General features: G+C 55.1%; 2 protein-coding genes across 9 annotated transcripts in view; one reads left to right on the top strand and one right to left on the bottom strand.

The window, feature by feature from the left end:
- Positions 1-8,397, top strand: part of USP42 (ubiquitin specific peptidase 42) — a 35,800-nt gene extending 27,403 nt beyond the window's left edge. The window contains exons 15-18 of one of the 3 annotated variants that reach the window (XM_067705469.1): positions 1,637-3,094; positions 4,124-4,431; positions 6,429-6,472; positions 7,390-8,397. In XM_067705469.1, the coding sequence (XP_067561570.1) occupies positions 1,637-3,094; positions 4,124-4,431; positions 6,429-6,436 (1,774 nt within the window). In that variant the 3' untranslated portion in view covers positions 6,437-6,472; positions 7,390-8,397. The other 2 variants (XM_067705471.1, XM_067705470.1) reach the window with 2 other exon arrangements.
- Positions 4,151-18,459, bottom strand: part of CYTH3 (cytohesin 3) — a 94,650-nt gene continuing 80,341 nt past the window's right edge. For 4 of the 6 annotated variants that reach the window (XM_067705529.1, XM_067705532.1, XM_067705533.1 and 1 more), the window contains exons 6-13: positions 17,558-17,638; positions 16,547-16,659; positions 16,311-16,459; positions 16,006-16,117; positions 12,200-12,276; positions 12,028-12,099; positions 11,766-11,920; positions 8,621-11,615 (exon numbers count right to left, since the gene is read on the bottom strand). In XM_067705529.1, coding sequence (XP_067561630.1) covers positions 11,543-11,615; positions 11,766-11,920; positions 12,028-12,099; positions 12,200-12,276; positions 16,006-16,117; positions 16,311-16,459; positions 16,547-16,659; positions 17,558-17,638 — 832 coding nt within the window. In that variant the 3' untranslated portion in view covers positions 8,621-11,542. Of the gene's footprint in view, positions 4,170-8,620; positions 11,616-11,765; positions 11,921-12,027; positions 12,100-12,199; positions 12,277-16,005; positions 16,118-16,310; positions 16,460-16,546; positions 16,660-17,557; positions 17,639-18,459 lie in introns of those variants that run through there. The other 2 variants (XM_067705531.1, XM_067705530.1) reach the window with 2 other exon arrangements.

The following is an 18,459-nucleotide window of genomic DNA, read 5'->3' as shown; positions in this document are numbered from 1 at the left end:
CTCTGGAAGTCTTAGGGTGAACCTTTTGGACCCTGGAATGATTTGAATAACGATCTGTTGAACTCATTCATGTTCCTTTTAAGAAAGTAAACACGTACAGGGTCTGTTAGTCCAGCTGACGCCCCCGCCCCCCCCGCAGCACCCCTCCTCTCTGGGGCCCCTCCTCTCTGGGGCCCCTCCTCAGCCCCCGGCTGGGCCTCCCGCCGGCACCGTCCCACTCAGCCCCCCGTGTGACAGGCACCTGAGGAGGTGTGAAGGGGTGGCGCAGGGCTTCTCGACTGTCCAATAGCGAAGCCTTGGTTTTGCTCCCTTTAGAATTCTGAAATTAAATTCCTAGTTAAGATCGTCTGTCTCCACACTTAAAAAAAAAAAAAGTCAGTGCATTGACCTCAACGTCATGTGATGGGAGTAGAAAGAAGGGTCAGAGGCAGTGGCGTGTCGCCACGTGAACAGCCCGGGAGACGGTGCCACCGCAGGACGCGGGGTGGGCCAGCAGCTTGGCGCCACGCACAGGTCGCATCACACACGTCAGCGCCGTGACGTCCTCCTGGTAGACGACTTCTGGCCAAGCTCTGACCAACCTGAGATCAACACCCTAGTGGTGTCTGTGAAATGGCCAGTAATAGAGCCGGGGTTTTCACCCACGTGAACGTTGGGACATGGGCTGTTCTGTGGGACCGCCTGCCTCACCCCCACCCACTGGTGCTGGTGAGGCTCCCCCATCGTGGGGCTAATCCAAAAATGCACCCCACATTTCAGAAGGGCCCTGCGGGGGGCGTGCTCTCACCAAGAACCACTGTTAGGAATGCTCAGAAGAACGAGCAAAGAGCACGCACTCCCAGTCGACCCTGGGCACTTGAACACTCAGTCCCTGGCAGGATAGCTGTCCTCCTTTCTCTGTCCTTGTCCGGCTTAGTTGGTCTTCAAATGTAATGTGTGCGAGAATTGTGACAGGTGATTGTGTAAGCAGTCAGTCCCCAGCTACGCACGTTTCCTAACCTCACGTGCAGCCTTGAACACGTCACTGCCACGCTCGAGATCACACGTGCCTTCTCTCTCCCAGATATTTTCCCGCTGCAGAGCGGGCCCGCTTTAGGGTTTTTCTTGCTTTCTGGCAGCTTTCATTAACTTCGAGACTCCATCAGAAGCAAGGCAGAGTTCTTTTACTACAGAAAGTGTTTCTAAAGCCTCAGTGATTCCTCACAATTTGCAGGTAATTCAGGGAGCTCTTGGCTGTGTCTGGAGGTAGCTACTCTAGCTCCGAGGCTCCAGGAAAATTCAGAGAAAAGGGATCCAGAGGAAAAGTAAGAGCCCCATCGTTACTTGACTTTTCTGATGGTTCGGACTTGGTTATTAAGAAGAATTAGAAGTATATCTGAAAACAGAAGGCGCCTAGAATTGCGGAATTATTATTGCTGAAAAATGGGGTAGGCTTGATACAAATTTTTACATTTTTATTTAATGAGAAAATTTGAAGTTTCCAAAAATGATAAGCCCAGTTTTAGGTTTAAACCAGATGTAGTAAAGCCATAAAATATTTAGTAAATGAACGATTTGAAGTGTTTGTCCCTGTAAGCCAGGAAGCAAACAAGTATATGGCTGATTTCTTTCTTTCTTTCTTTCGGTGGGGCTGCAGTACAACTGGGACAGAGGAGAGGCCTCCGCAGGACCCCGAGGCTGAGCTGGAGGCTGGCAGCTCCGCTCCCGATTCCCGTGAGAACCTAGAGCTGGTCATGAGCCTTAGCAGCAAATTCAAGAAGGTTTTGTTGCCCTCAGACGCCAGCATCAAACCTACCAAAGAAGTAGTCTCTGAAAACATTTTGGCAAAACCCGAGGAGGCTTTGCCGAGTATCAACACCTTCTGTAACACCAACAAGGATACCCTCGGGGGTGACCAGCTTCCTAAACCGTGTGACCCAGGGAATTTAACAAACGATCAGAGCAAACCGTCCCAGGACGTGAAAGGGACGTCACCAGAGCGTCCCCAGGACCCGGCGGCAGCAGAAGCCGCGGGGAGGCTGAGCCCGAGCCCCTTGTCAGGTACCGAGGGCGACTGTGAGCCTGAGCCCTTGGGTCACAGCAGTCGGGACAGAGGCACGGATGTGGAGGGTCCCCCTAAAAGCACAGGGGTGTGCGCAGATGGGGTGCCCTCTCCGCAATTAGACAGGATCGCAGAAAACCGTCCAGAGGGGGTCCCCGAGCAAAGTAACGGTGAGAGAGGTGAAGACAGTAAGGCCGGGCAGAAGGTCCAGGAGACTTGTGCAGTGCAGGAAAAAACCAGCAGCCTCAGAAAGGTTGACCGAGGACATTACCGCAGCCGAAAAGACCGATCGTCCAGCGGCGAGCACGCGCGGGACAGCAGGAGCGGGACGGAGGAGCAGCCTCGCCGGAGGCGACCCCACCATGAGTGGAAGCGGTGCCGGTCCGAGCGGCCCGAGCCCTGCGCCGCGGCCCCGCACGCCCCCTGCCCCGGATCCCTGGCCAGGTCCGGCCACCCGCGCTCCCGGAGCATGGGGGCCCCCGACCAGGAGTGGGGCCGCTACCACCACGCTGAGGCCGAGCACGCCTGGGCCCGGGAGAACTACCCGGATGGGATGCGCTGGGGGCGGTTCAGGTACCACCACGACAGGTACGCCTCGTACCCGGCCCGCGAGCCGTGGGAGTGGAGGCCCCTCCACGGCGAGCGAGAGTACGACCGAGCCGGGCCCTACAGCGGCCGGCCCCACAAGGACCACTACAGAGGCCGGAAGGGCCACGAGCCGGCGGCCAAAGAGAGGGACCGGCACCGCATCAGCAGCCCCGGGGCGGGCCCGGCCCACACGCCCCCTCCACACCCTGCTGACAAGTACGCCCACGACAAGGCTGCACTGGGGGCTGAAGACAGAGGCTGTGACCTCGCCGGTCAGTTTCACGAACACAAAAACATCAAGTCACGAAAACGGAGGTACAGTAGTGTAGGGGATAAAGACAGCCACGTAGAAAAGAAAGCCTGGAGAAGCTCACAGAAGGATCCTTTAGAGGAGCCTAAAGTGAAGAAGCACAAAAAATCAAAGAAAAAGAAATCCAAGGACAAACACCGAGAGCGGAATTCCAGGTGAGGGCGTGTGTGCTTGGCGACACGTGAAGGGCTGTGTCCTGTGTATGTGACTCTGATTTGTACTTTTTATCCCTGTGGGTTTTGGACTTCCCTGTTTTTATAGATTCCTATAACTTAGCTCTGTGTTAAGCTGGATCTTATTTCATGGTATTTTAAAATGCCCGAAAACCATCTTTTAAGATGATGTTGCCGTTTTCAGTTAGTGCTTTTTAACTTCTAGGAGTAAGTGTGCAGTGTTTGGTAGATAGATAAAACTTGGGATGTTTTGACTTCACAGTGATTGTTAATATATTTATTCGCAGATTTAGTTATATTTTCACATCTGCTGATCCTTTCTTTACCCTCAGTGACTACTGCCTCGTGGCAGGAAATGGGAGGCCGCCACCCTGTTGAACGTGCCTGTGACCCAAAGGGCTGAGACACATCGTTTGTTGCATTTGCCTCTGTCTAGTTTTGTGTCTCCATTTCTCAGTTTGAAATCTCATTGGGACATTTGTATTTTTAAAAAGCTAAATGGGTCAGTAGTTTTCTTGAAAATGACTTCTCCACGACGAGAGGGGCGAGCACACACACGGTTATTGCACATTGCGTGCTACACGTTGGCGTCTCGTAAAATCGAAACCCTGGGAAGAGGTTACCAGGAGGCATAGGTAGAGAGTGTGGTTACTTGAAGGAAAAGGAAATCAAACCTCCTTCCCTCCTATGTGCCTGAGACACCTGGCAAAAATATTTTTTCCTTCAGCCACTAGTTTCAGGAAAAATTGACGAAATCCTTCCTCTGGTGTTCTGGCCATAGCTCCCCTCCCAAACAAAGCTGAAGGGCATCGGTGGGGAAAGGTTGAAATTGGTGAACTTATGACCCCAGACTTAAAAAATTATGACAATGAAAACAACGCATTTTTCATTATAGGGTTTACCTGTGTTCACGTAATGAGTGTCAACAGTAGTGAGTATAAATCGAAGACCAGTTCTCTTTGGGGTGGTTTGCTTTTCCGGTGGTTTGAGTTCTGGCTTTTTCTTCTGCAGGCGGCAGCAGTACTCAGACCTTTTGGTAACGCACTCTGATGCCGACCTGCACAACAGACACAAGAAGAAAAAGAAGAAGAAGAAAAAGAAGAAGCACTCAAAATCAGAGAACTCGCTTAGAGATTCAGAGCCACTCTTGCCCGAGGCCACCAGCTGTGAGACTGTGGACCATTTCCAGGGAGCGGACAGCGCTTTCCCCCTCATGGCCAGCCAGCCTCTGGATGGTGTGGGACCTTGCCCTGAGAAAACAAAACATTTCTGGATGGAAACGAGGGATGACAGGTGTCATCTGTCTAAGTGTGGCCAGGGTAAGAGGACATACTTGGAACTGCGAATATAGAAACTCTTTTCTTTGGAAAGGGTGGTTAACACAGGGAAGGAGCCTCAAAGGGCATAGGAGGTGTAAGTCCCCTCTGAGCTCCCCGCCCTGTGTCCTCTGCCCGACGGCTGGCCCGAGGCTGCTGTGGCCGGTCTCGACGGTTAGCCGTGCTGCCGCGGCGCTTACTGGAGACCTGAGTTACGCGGAACCGGGAACCTCTGGAATTGATGGCTCTGAGTGTCTGATTGTGGACCAGAACTTCTGTTTTTAAGCCATTTTTGATAGAAATGTTGTGGTACATTCTTTCTCTCCAGAATCCTTAAGCCTTTGGCATTGTGAGTAGAACCTAGAACTCAGTTGGGTGACTGGCTCGCTGGACGTCATGCTTCAGGCCTGCGTTGGTGAAGCCCAGGCTCCTGACGGGGTGCCCTGGGTCACTGCAGGCCTCTGGGCTCTGGGATTCTTGTCTGCTTTGCACAGCTCTGCCTTCCCTTGTAACTTCCCAGCCTTTTCTACTCTGATGGCTCTGAAAGCAGAGCCCCCCTTGCTTCCTCATCTGTTCCGATGACCTTCGACCCTGGAAGGAGTGCTGAGCGTTTTTGAGGGGGCCGGGGGCCCCCTAGGGCAGGGCTGGACTGGCCGCCGCCTTTGCGCGGCCTGACGGTAAGGAAGGATTTGACGTTTTTAAATGGTTGGAAGAGTCAAAAGAAGAATATTTCATTTCACATGAAAATCGTGTGAAATTGAGGTGTCAGTAGAGCCGCAAGGAGCCGAGCCCAGCCCAGCCCGCCTGTCCGCCCGTCCATGGGGACAGGTTTGCTGGCCTCGCCCTGGAGCCCTGAGGCGCACCCTCACGACCCTGCCCGCTGTCCTAGATGTCCAGGGGTCAGGGGGTTCTCGACTGCGTCCTGGACCCGGGTGAGGTATCGTTTGTTCGGGGGCAGCCCTGTCCCTTCCAGTGGCCCAGTCCCATGATGGTTGGTGGAGGAGGGACAGATGGCTGCACAGCGCACTGGCGTTTGGAGGAGCCGAGGGCGGGGGGGGGGGTGTTCCTGAGTGGTGGGGGGAGTGCTGGGGCGCGCGGAATGGGTGAGGAGTCGTAGGGACGGCAGGAGAGGGAAGCTACCGGCGGGTTTGCTCTGTGTGTTTGTTAAGAGGGGAATTACTTGCATTTCCGCATTGGTCTCCCATGAACAGTTCAGCGATTCGGGGAAGGCGCTTGCTGGGGATGAGTCCCTTCTGCTGTCTGCTCGGTGCTTGGGGCGAAGTGGGGACGGGCTGCTCGCGTGCATTCTGCGCAGATCCGCGGGGATTCTGCATTTTTGCCAGAATCCCCTTCCGGCTGCAGGTCTCTGGTGAGGACCACAGCTGGAGGCCGCCAGTGCACCCGCAGAGCTGGCTCGGGGGACAGCAGGTGGCGTGCAAAGCCCAGCAATGGGCATGTGGTGGCCCAGACCGCCTCTCCAGAGGCTGCAGGAGATGGGGTGGCCCCTTTCCTGTCCTCGATCTGATGGCGCCCAATGACTGGCTTGGGCGCCCGTCCCATCCTGACCTCCCGGGAAGGGCCACCTGCTCGGGCCCAGGCCAAGCATCGCTGTTGGCTGGTGGAGGCCGGACGTCTTGGCCTGCGTGTGTCTGTCCTGGTGCCTTGACCACTGACCTGTCTTCCAGACTCCTGTTCTCTGGCGCCATCAAGCTCTCGATTTCTTTGGCCTGAGATCTGTTCTCACCTAATGCTGAAAGGCTGATGAGTTTACTGGGGCCAGAGTGGACTATTGCTGAGGGGACGTGGTCCTCAGTTATCACCTCAACTCTTGTTTTCAGTGAAACACTTGGAGACACAGCTTGTGTAGGACTGATTTCAGGCAACAGACATTAAGCTACTGAGGACTGCTTCTGAGTGTAATCACGTAACGCACACGGAGCATAGGCACTAAAAGTTTTGCAAAACCATCATTAAAATGTTTCCTAACCTTTGCTTTCTAGGTGATTGAAAACGTGGCTTCAAGACAAAAAATTCACTGGTTACGGTAAGCTCTTTTCGTCTATGTTCTTCCTGTTTGTTTGTAGAGCCGCTGAGGGGCCCTGAGGAGGGAGCTTTGGGACTCGGCTTCGGGGGTAGCAGGTGGGGAGTCAGTCCTTGTGTGGTGGGGGTGGATTTGGGCCCCTTAAGTCAGAGAGTCGCTCTGCTCCCTCCCTCCCTCCCTCGTTGTAAGAAAGTGAGGCCAGGTCAGAAGCTTCAGAATCAAGTCATTTGATAAACATTTGAAAGATGGAGAAGCCATGTCCTCTCGCAGCCCCACCTGAGGGGCCGAGAGAGGGGAGCCCTTCCCGTGCCCACCGCCCGCCCCGCGCACCGAAAGGGCTCAGGCTTGGTTTGATCGGAATGGGTTTTGGGTGCTTTTTCACAGCAAATCAAAACCTGGAGTGTCGTTTCCTCCTGGCCTCGTACTCAGTGGCCCCGGGAGGTGGGGTTGGTGTCCTGGGCGCGCTGCAGCTGCAGGGTTGCTCTCCGGAGGGAATTTTGTCCAAACGTGTAACTTCTGGTAGTCGGCAAGGGGGGCTTAAGTGAACTGTCTGCAGGAGATTAACTTGCAGTTGATTAACACGCTTTACAGCGTGTCATCAATGGGAAGACCGGAGCCGCATTAAGGAATTAGCCTCTTCCTACCTAGAGCAAGGGAATCGCCGGGTTGCGGCGGCTCCGCGGCGGCCGGGCTGGCGGGACCGCGCCCAGCAGAGGGCGCCCTCCGCGCAGGCCTCCGCGCCACCGCCGGCTCCTTCACCGCCCGCGGGGAGGCAGGCGGGCTCCCCCCAGAGACCTGGGGGCGCCTGCTAAGGCGAGGGCGTGAATGAAGAAGAGAAGTCCCGCCCGGGGCTCACGGGGCGCTGGGCTCCCACTTCCTGCCTCTGGACCAACTAACGCCCGCTGCCTCTTGTCTTTCAGATTCAACGTGTTCAACAGAAGCCATCCCCAGCCCACATTAAATTACAAATAGAGAAAATAACTTGAAATCTGCGTGGTGCTTCTTTAGTGTAAATAGTGTATAGATTTTACCATGGAGGACTTTTTTTTTTAGTTTTTACCTTTTCTTAATTACCCTTATTCCAGATGGGTGAACACTTTCTACAACTGCTGACCATTGTAAAATACTGTGTATATAAACCACATTGAAAATAACGCCCTGGACTAGAACATCTCAAATGCTGCTTAATCACAGACTCAGGTTGATCACTCGTATTCCATGTAATGCTCCTCCAAGTTAGACATCCGGTGCAAGACCAACCGGGAAACCATGGAATTATTAAAAGTACAAACTGACAGTGTGTATATTTAATTTAAAAACTTATTTAAAGATTCACAAGCTCTCAACTAGACTTTTGAGAGCAGTCTGTTTTCTGTAATGTCTGATACTAGAAACTAATTTGCTTCATATTTTAGTTGTATTCAAGATTTGAAGATTTTATAGACAAGTTCTGTTTTTGAACTTTGTGGAACTATTCCAATCAATTTACCAGTTATGATGAGTATTTACATTATGAATGTATAATCGGAACATTATTTGTAAGGCCTACAGTATGTTTTTATTACATAACACTTTTTTATACAGTGTCTCTTGTCTTGACTATGATATTGGAGTCTGAGTTGTCAGCTTGGTCCCTTAAAGTTTCTAGTTACAGACAAAAATCATACTGTGATTTTATTTTTAATATGGATATGCTATCAAACTGTGATACACTTATAATTCACTGGTCCTGCATCAGGAGTTGGAGTGGGGAAAACTGTATTTAATACAGTTTGTATCTGAATAATCTGTATGGTTTATACAGTTTGTGTTGTTCAGAGACGTCTAAAGTTTGATCTTTGTTTTTTTAAAGATTAAAAAAGCACTTGCCCCACTGTAAATATACAGCATGTAAAATTTATATAGTATATAAATGGCAGCAAATTAAACCTTTCGTGTCATCTTTTACTGCTGTTTTCCCCACTTGCTTACAGACACTTCTCTTGGACTTCTTTCTCTTTGCCTTCACCTTCCTAAAACCTCGAAAGCGCAAGCCACGGGCTCTCAGTCCCAGACTGGGAGGTGCAGCCCCCAAACGGGTGAGGGAGAGTCAGGTGTGGGCTGCTGGACCCGACAGCCTCCCTACTTTAAAGAACCCAGTCACAGGCAATCTTGTTTTAACAGTGCGTCTTTATTTAACCAACACAGTATTTGCAATTTGACAGCCATTCACTCTCCAACTTCACCATCCACTTCACAACAAAATATCAATAATAGATATAGGGTATTTCTTCATGCAAGTTGGAGTATATACACTGAATAACACTCCAGAAGTCATATTATATATGTACATTATTTACATATTAACTCTATTTACTGTAAATAGAAATGTTTTCTAAGAAAAAAATAAAACAAGAAATCACAATGTGTGGTTTCTGGTCTACAACAGACCTGACTTCTCAGCAAAGCACATCTATGTAGATATATGCATTTTAACTTGAAAAATATGCATTGCTTTATATGCAGCATTAAATGCTGCTTCATCTATAAACAGCTCCTGTTTGGACTCAACCTGGTACCACATTAAACTGCTCAACACTGTTCCGTGATCCTGAAGACACTTGCTTGTCTGGGTCCAGGGTGGGCCAATTAAACCCCACATGTTAGTGGGGGCTGGTGGGGCCGTGTAAGCCGCCGTCTCCCGCCCAGCGACCCCCTTTTCCCTGCCTCCTGCCCTCCGTCTCTGGAGGAGAGCTCTTTGGCCAGAGTTGGGACTGACAATTCAAGCACTGAGCGCAGACAGGGGGGTGGGGAGGGGGATGAACGGGGGACCACGCTGAGGTCCAGGCAGCCGGGCCCCACCCCACAGCCCCGTCAGGTTAACACTGTCACACAAAACCTGGAGTTACACGATTTCACGTAATACTCCCGAGGGCAGATTCTGAGCACCATGGCCTTCTGCATCGTTCTGGGCAAACAGGCCTCAGGCAAGGCTCCTTCACAGGTGGCCAGAGGAACAGATTTCTTCCAGGTGTTTCCTTATGCTCACTTCTCCCAGCCCCACCCTGAGGCACACCCGAAAGACAGAAAGCCCTGTATCCCCAGGGTCCTACCTGGGTCAGACAAAGGAGAGACAGGTTATTCCACACAAAATCCTGATGGAGCCCGCGCCCCAAGCAGCCCGGGCACAGGGCCAGCCCGAGGGGAGGGCACTGCCAGGTCGTCGTCAGCAGTGTTTGGTCTGGTGGTCTGGGCAGCGTCCCTTTTCACGGAAGACTGGGGCCAGAGTTGCATATACGCCAGTCACGCGCTTCAGGAATGCTGACTTGCCTTTCTCAAAACTACAGGGTCCAATCTGAGGTATCAGTACAGTAGCAAAGCCTAAAAGCTTGGGAATGAACCAAAAAAAATCAGTTTGATGCATGTTGGAGAGTCCTGGGTGCAGACCCTTTCGCAGTCTGGTGTGACTTAGCGCTACAAGGTCAGCTGCACCGAGGCCAAAGGCCCATAGCCGTTCAGTCTCAGCATCAAGGCAGCTCCCAGGAACGGTTCCTTCTGCTCTTTACATCTCCACGTAAGTGCGTACAGCCTGCGGTTGCCACTCTCGGACTCTGCTTTTGCACAGGAGAGGTGATGACCTCTCAAGTGTGCAAGCGGAGGGAGTGCTTTCGCGGCTGGCAGGGAAAGGAGGGCAGGGAAAGGAGGTCCTGCAGGGGAGGGACCCTCCACTGGAACGGCCCCTGTGGGCAAGGGGGTCCTATGTAGTACATGCAGGGGTCCTGGCGGCGGAAATAAAGCTCCCAATAAAAAGGCATCTGTCACCAGCCCCAAATGTCCCAGCATCCAGCGCCTCTCGGCCAGCCCACCTGTGCACCCTTGGGCCAGTTCTGCGACGTGCTGGGGCCCAGCTCCAGCCTGCCCTCAGCACACGACTGAGCACCTCTCTCTCATTCAGCCACCAGCAACCTGACAACCTCCTGGTCGGCGATCTTCAGCAGTCCCGTCACCAGTGCACGTTTGGGGTTTTAAACTATTTACAGAAAAGCCTAAGCGCTCCACTTCTTCATCCCCACCCCGCCGCCTGCTCTTTTCCCTCCCCATAACGAAAGATCAAATCTCTGAAAACATGGAATAAGGTTATCCCTATCTCCTTATAGGTCTACTCATTACGTTAAGAAATGTGGTCAAATTATTCTAAGCATTCGTTTTGCCAACAAGTAGTGAAGACAGTGGTCACAGCTGGTCTGAACCACGTATTCAGCTGGACCACAGGACACTGCTGTTTGTGGGCGTCAGAAACGGTCAAACATGAGAAGTTTCATGTGGTCCAACATATACGCTGTCTATCCTGGGATTCAGAAGTTACAGGACAAATGCCCCAAACCGAAATTTATATTTTAACAATTTGCCTCTTTAGAAAGTATCTGTGGGACCACAAAGTCTGAGCTGAACGGTCCCAGAGGACTGGACTCCGCCCCGCCCCGCCCAGTGCTGGCTGTTAAGGACACGTGCGCCTCCCTCCACCAGGAGCTCCCCTGGGCGCCCCCCACGGGCGGGGCGCCCCCCCAGCCCCCCGGGGACTGCATACGTGTACACATGTAATTGTTCTCAGTGCACAGTATATTCTTGTGTCCAGAAGTTAAATTTATAGCTGCCATTCTAAAAATACTACTGTTAGAAAGTATCTTTCATTATAATTTGAGAATATAAAAAGGCATATAAAAGCTATAATCCTATATATCTGAGAAAAAAAACAATAAAAAACTGGTAGCTTTTCCTTTCCTGTTATGATACAAAACAGCGGCTTCCAGAATGGCGAACACCGCCACAAAGGAACACGTGTGACCCCGCGTCTGCCACGCGGATTTTCACGGCTGAACCACCAGGCGCAGCTGCTGGACGAGACTTCGAGAAGGATGCGCTCGGCGCCGGGAGGGCAGCGGGAAGGGACGACGTGAGGCCCCTCGAGACCAGCGGGGGCCGCCGTCCCTGAGGAGCCAGGCCGCGGGTCCAGGGTGTTGCGGGGAGGCCCCCAGTCACTCTTTGCTGCGGGGTTTGAGTTTACTTTTACCTGCTGCTCAGGCCAGGAAAGCTCTATTTCTTATTGGCAATCCTCCTTTTCCTCGTGGCCAACATGTCATAGAAAGGATCCCTGCTGATACTCGCTCTGGGGTAAAAATGAGAAAGAAACTCGGTTAGGCGAGGAGGGCCGGTCCTCCCCCGCGCGGCCCCGCCCCCTCTGCCCCACCCCCATGTGACCCACCCACAGCCCCGGGCCCCGCCCTCCGGCCCCGCCCCCGCTGGCCCGGGGGCGTACCGGATGGACTTCATCCACTCCTCCTTCTCCTCGGGGCTGGGCGCCGAGATGCGGTACACCACGTGGTTGCCCTCCACCACCCGGCCGTCCGCCTCCGTCTTACAGGCTTTGATGACCTGCCCTTTGTGGCTCGGGTTATAAAGCTCGAAACAGTTCTGGTGGAGACAGACACGACAGTCAACCGGTGCCGGGGGGAGGGGAGGGGAGGGGAGGGGAGGGGAGGGGAGGGGAGGGAGGGCGGGGGTCAGGGAAGCCAGCTTACGGGTTTCCGCGGGTCTTCCACCTCCCGGATGCTCAGGTTCTCCAGCGGGATGATTCCCCGGGGCTCCTTATCCTGCGGGAGGAGAGCGCTCAGCCAGCCTCCCCCGGCACCCGCGGAGGGTCCCGCGACGCGACGCGGAGGACGGGCAGCCCCGCACTTGCCCTGCACTTACCGTCGTGTATTCAAAGTAATAAAGGCAGTTGTCGGTGAGGATGAACCAGCGCCGCTTCCAGGTTTTCACGCGCCCCCCTAAGAGCAGAGGGACCCCGTGAGTCAGGGCGGCGCGGGCCCTACACAAGTTAGTGCGCTTTTCATAAATGCCACAGGGGCCGAGCTGCGTTTTAAGTTTCCTTCCTCGAGGAAAATGTTTCACATTCTGCCCCCCGATTCCGCCCGCCACTCAGCCAAATGCTGGCCGTGCTGTGCTGCCTGGCCCGCCCCGCATGCACCCCGCCTGCCTGCGCGGCACCCAGATGAGCGCTTCCCAAATCTGCTTCCTGCAAGAGTTAGTCATGATGAATGGTCTTAATTTCCCCACATGGAAATGACAACAGGATGCAGGTCTGTCCAGGACTTAATCCCGTTACGTCAGGGCCATCATCACATTACTGAGGACTTCAGGCGGCTCTGGGATCCATCAAAATCGATTACGCCTTGGCCCAGGGAATTATTAGATTGAATTAATCTCTTAAGATCTGGGACACACACGTGTACACACACACACACACACACAGCACACACAGAGCTCATCTGCACCTACTCTCTTTACACTATGGAAAAGAAAATCTCTTTTACCCTCAAATATACAGCAGAAACAAACTGGTTTCCATTTCTAGTTTTTGCTCCTGATACAAAGTTTAAAAACAAAAACTGAAAGAGAAAACATGAGCCTGGTGACAGATGCCCACGATCTACGGGCACAAGGTAAGCAGCGACTCCCCTGACTCACTGCTCCCCAGGGGACGTGCAGGCAGGCAAGACCCTCATGGCCAAGGGTCATAAACCCGGTCCCTGCTGTGAGGAGCTTGGGGAGCCCAGACAGGGACACAGGGGGACATGAAGGGACATGAAGGTCACCCTGAGGGCCGAGGCACGAGGGCCTGACGTTTGTGGAGATCTGGGGCGGGGGGGGGGAGAGACACGCATGAGGACACCCAGCTGCAGGGAGGGAGCCCCGCCTTCAGATTCAGTGCCACTGAGGGGTCCTCAGGGACTGAGACCCTCATCCCTGCGTCACTGATGATACGCCTGTCCTCGTGACGGCCGCAGGCAGGCTGGGTATACGGGGCGGCCATGCGGGGAGGCAGCCTCAGCCATGCCCTGAAGGAAAGTCCCCAGATTCCCCATCTCCCCCCATCTCGCTTCCCATCCCCATCAGAAGCCTTCATCCCCCCAAGGCCTCCATCCCCTTGAGGCACCACCCAACCCGTGTCTCTCAGACCCATGGGCTGGGTTCTCACTCCCCGAACCCTGCGTGCAGGCCCATCAGGGCTCTCTGTTCCCTGGAAGGCCTCTCGGCTCTTCGTACCTGGGTTCCCACCCACCCTGCGCCCAAGTTCAGTGGCAAGTCTGGAGGAGCCCTCCCTGGTCCAGCTCTTGAGACCAGGGGAGCCTCTCGGGCTGGGGGCTGTGGGCATCAAGATGGAGGTGTGTGGTCTGCGTTGACCCCTGAGCCCAGCCCAGCCCCAAGCTCCTTTTCAGGGTGGCTGGTGGTGATGCTCTTGGTCTCCGAGCCCCAGCAGGTTTTGATGAGGGAGACCGAGCGGCTCCACTCATGCACGTGTTTGCGGCTGGACTTCAGGACGCGGGGACACACACACACCTATAGGAAGGAGCCTGGCAACACCTGACTAGTATAAGCACCCACTTTCTCTTTGTAAACACCCTGCTGCTGGCACGGCTGTTAGCAGACACGTGCTCTCGTGCACATCGCGCACGCCTCTTCTCCACGCCAGCCCCACTCTGACCGCACTCCTGTCTGCGTTGACACAACTGACTCATTCTCAAAACATAGTGACTACGTGGTATTTACTGTACCAGCGCGAAGCGACACCACCAAGCTCTGCTCTGGCAGGGCACCCGGGCCTCCTCGAGTGCAGTGTCCTCTAACTCACGATGAGAAACAACCAAGCAAGTCACACTGCGATCTCCGTTCCTATCCCAGCACGTGCGTGGCCACAATTCTGGCTTCTCTGCCCATGTGTCCAGGCCATGCAGGGGACCAGGGCTGCGTGTCCTCACCGAGTATAGGCGCTGCACCCAGGCCCAACCCAACGCAGCCTCCGCATCTGCTTCCTGCAGACAGACCGCCTCCTCGGTCCCTCGGGGACTGACACCCAGTGACCCTTCCCAGCAGCTTGGCCAGCGTCAGAACTGTTGGCAGAAGTCTGGAGTGCAGATGGGCCACCAGTGTGCTGGGATCCCCCTGGGGACGCTAAGAGCCCTGAGAGCAGAACTGCCTCGGGAGCCAAGGCTCCGGGCTCCAGGTGTGAGCTGCGCCACCACCAGCTCTGTAGCCTTAACGAGGACACGAGCACGGGGCCTCGGGAGCAGGGAAGCAGCAGACGCTGGGTGCCAGCCAGCCCTGCGGCTCGTGACGGTGCTCTGTGCACTGGCGCTGTGGCCCGCTTATCTGCTCAATCAGGTCACAGGCCTGTTGTCACTCATTTTGTTCAGTCTCCAGAGCCAGCCACATCCCCGCTGGCCCTGGGGCACACTGGCTGCCGGGCCCGCTTGTGCTGTCACCATTCCGAGGGGGACACTTGCTGGCAACACAGCAACAGGAAGGGCCCAAGCGCTCTTCTGGGCACCTTCCTCTGCCCTCACCCTGGGACCACAGGCTGCATGGGATCTCAAAATCTGGTGCCTCTGGAAGGTTACTCAGCCATTCAAGTCCAAGGCTACAGTTCTGGGTTTTTAGGCCAAGATCCAGAACTCTTCCAAACCCTGGCGTAGCCAGAGGAAGGTCAGAGCAAGACCCCAAATCAGAACAGCTGACTGGCGTTGCGCACCCCCACGCCCTCCACACTGTCACACTGTCACCAGGCCCATGCTTATCCCCTCTCAGTTAAAGGCACGAAGTCACCAGAACTCCGTAGGCCCCGGTGTTTGCACAATGCCTGGGTGATGTGTCAGATCTCTCAGGCTCCAATGTCACAGGAAGGTGGAAATCCCAACCCCGACCAGAGTAAAAAACCCCTACCAATTCCTAAAATTGCCCAGAAAATAAAAATGCTATCCTACTTGTTTGTCAGTGGTTATGAAGTCCTTAAAACGCTGCTGGACTCTACACAGGTGGTGCAGACATGCACCGCCCGCTGAGTGGGCGGCGGGTGATTTAGACCTCCCGGCTCAGGCCCTGAGGACCCGGAGGCGTGAGCTTGTCCCCCCTGGGCATCCCCACGCGCCTCCGGTCCCTCACTCCTCACCCAGCCCCGGTGGGCGTCATGGCCGCCGCACCCTGCAAGGAGGATGAGGTGACCCCAGCACGTCCGAAGCCATAAGGGCCAGATGGATGACAGCCAAGTCAGAGCTTCACACAAACCGACAGAGAGAAAGGAGAGGAAAAAGAAGCTGGGAAGGGGCAGGAAGCCACTGGGTACGTACCTCCTAACGCAGAACAAGCAGGGACAGCCCGTCACAGAACAGAAAGGTGGGAGCCACAAGCAGAAGGAAAACAACAAGAAGGCACATTTAAACCACTCATCAAAAATCAGCCACACCAAACCAAGAGAGGCGGCAGGTTCCGGGGTGGCGGCGCCTGCCTCTGGTACAGAAACTGCCGTGGGCTTATCTGGACACTAGGGGGGGCAGTTTGCTGGGACGGGCACTGCGTGCGGCCCCGGCAGAATGGCCTCGCTCGGCAGGGCGCGTGGGATGCTCAGTGGAGCGTTCGTGCCTCCGGTCGGGGAGGCACCGCTGGGGCTGCTGCCGCGGGAGGAGGGGCCTCGGCTCGGTCCCGCCCCCAGCGCCGCTCACCCAGCTTCAGGAGCCAGCCCTCCCGGTCCGGGTTGAAGAACGTGTGCGTCAGGTCGTTGCCATCGTCCTCGGGAATCTTAAACGGCTCGTTCTTGATGCTTTCGTACAGGTTCTGCGAGGCGGGAAGGCAGCGGGCGCGGGGACTCAGGCGAAGGAGGAACGGCCGCCCCCGCGTCACCCCCCCAACACGGGGCCCAGGGACCCTGTTAAGACGCCGTGAAACAAACGACCTGGTGCCGCTGCCCTTGAGCTGAGCCTGACGCTCCTGAGCACAGAGATCGGGGACGGGGGACGCGGGGGCTCACCCGTAGCAGCTCCTCAGGGAGGTCCCCGCCCTCGTTGATGCCGCGGTTCATGGTGACAAAGCGCTCGGCTGTGGGCTTGTCGCGCACGTTGTGGTTGTGAAGGCTGGTGTTGAGCATGATGATGGCGAAGGACAGCACGTAGCACGTATCTGGGGGGAGTCAGGGCCGCGAGGCGTCAGCGCTGGCCCAGCGCGCGACGCCCCTGCGTGTGCCCCGCGCCCGCAGCCCGCGCTCACCCGTGGACTGGAAGACGCCGGGGTTGCACAGGCAGTAGCGAGCCGCGAACGCTTCCATCATGCGGTCGATCTTCTGCGCCTCGCCCGGGAGTCTGAAGCTCCACAGGAACTGCCTGCAGGGGTACGAGAACCAGGGGGACATGCGCGTCTCCACGGTCCGGCTGGGCGGCGCCTCCGCGCCTAGAGGCCCCGGTCGGGGCTGCGGGCGGAGCGCGGGGACCCACGGGACACAGTGGCACAGCCGCTGTCTGTGCTCCGCCACCCACTTGCGGGAGCGAGTCGGGAGCCCCCGCGGCTCTGCGCCAGACACTGACCCAGAGGAACAGAATCCACGTGGACGCACCCCAGGCTCGCCAAGCCTGCACCTCCCCGTGACACCATTTTCAAACACTGAATCTAAAACTCCTGAACCACGGCTACGGGATTGGAACCCGCCAGTGTGTCCTTCAGCCGAGGCCAGGAGCTGAGCCCACAGACGCGAGTGTCAGACAGCAACACGGCTGCCACCTTGGTCCACAGGTGGGGGAACGGCCACAAGGAAACAGGCTCGAGCTGGGGCAGAGCACGGAGGAGAAAGGCCAGACCAGGACCAGCCAAGGCCGTCGGGCACACTGGGGCCAGGGGTGGCCTCCGATGGCAGGAAACCCACACCCTCCCAGGCACATGCTGGGTGTCCACACGGTTGGTGTTCAAGGCCAAATGTGGCGTAAAGTGGGCCCGTGCCCGGGCGGCGCTGAGACCACGTGCAGAAGTGGGAAGGAGGCACGCCCACAACTGTCAAATATCACACAAAATGAAAAAGCAAAGCAACTATGAATGGAACGCAGGACCAGCGGCCACAAGGATTCAGGCGTGGCCCGACACCCCCCCCTCCCTCCCCTCTCCCCTCCCCTCCCCACCCTCCCCACCAGGCTGCAGGTCTGCAGAGGCCCTTAGCTTGCCAGTGGGTCACCCGGCACCGCTGGGCCACCCTCCCTCCCTCTGCACAAGAGCAGGTGATGAAACACTCACCTTAAGGCTTGTACAAGGTTGAGATCGGCAAACTCGTGGAGTTCCACAAAGGCTTGAAGAACCTTGATGTTAAATTCATCCCTGGGAGAGAAAACGTATTCTACAGCCTCACTGCATGTATTTCAATAATTTTAAACGACACCTCCTAGAGCAAGTTTTCATGGTTTTTATCGTCACAGGACTAAAAGATCAGGTATTTTTCACTGTGCGTTTGTTTTCAGGCTGAAAACAAAGGAGACCCAGTAGGATATTAAGCGTTTACTTCACCATCAGTACGAGTTAGGAAAAGAGCCCAAATACAAGCCTGATGGCCAACGTTCCGAGTTCCCTGCACTGAGCTGTAAGGCACCGACCCAGGTGCTTGGTACAGATCCTCAACCTCCAAAACCACCACGAGGCAGATGCTAATCTCGTTCCCACCTCCCAGGTGGGATCTTGAAGCTCAGAGACAGCAAGCAACTCCTCCAGGGTCATAAGGCAGAAAGCACAGTCCTGGACCCAGAAAGGATGGTTTGGAAGAGAAGTAACGCCTTACGTTAATAACTAGCTTTTAAAAACGAAACTTAGCATGAGAACACAGTAAAAAAGGTAAAGTTTTATGACAAAAAAACTGAAATGACATTAACAGCGACAGCTCAATACACTGGCATTTTAACTCCAAGCCGCTCCCACTGACCATGGGGACACCTGTAACTCGCCCTCCCGGGAGAGCAGGCCAGGCCTCACCTGAAGATGCTCACCTCCACAGGTACAGGCCCATGACCTGTCAACAGCAAGGAACGGCTGCAGCTCAGCACCCCTGAGACTGCGATGACACCACCCACCCGAGGGCTAAGGATGACACCCGAGGTGGGAAGAGGCCCCAGCACAAAGTATGTTTTGCAACTTCACCCCCTCCTTTT

This window comes from Pseudorca crassidens, chromosome 15, assembly GCF_039906515.1.
Source record: "Pseudorca crassidens isolate mPseCra1 chromosome 15, mPseCra1.hap1, whole genome shotgun sequence".
Lineage (NCBI taxonomy): Eukaryota > Metazoa > Chordata > Mammalia > Artiodactyla > Delphinidae > Pseudorca > Pseudorca crassidens.
The sequence above is the reverse complement of the archived record's forward strand: the minus strand, read 5'-3'. Positions and strand labels throughout refer to the sequence as shown.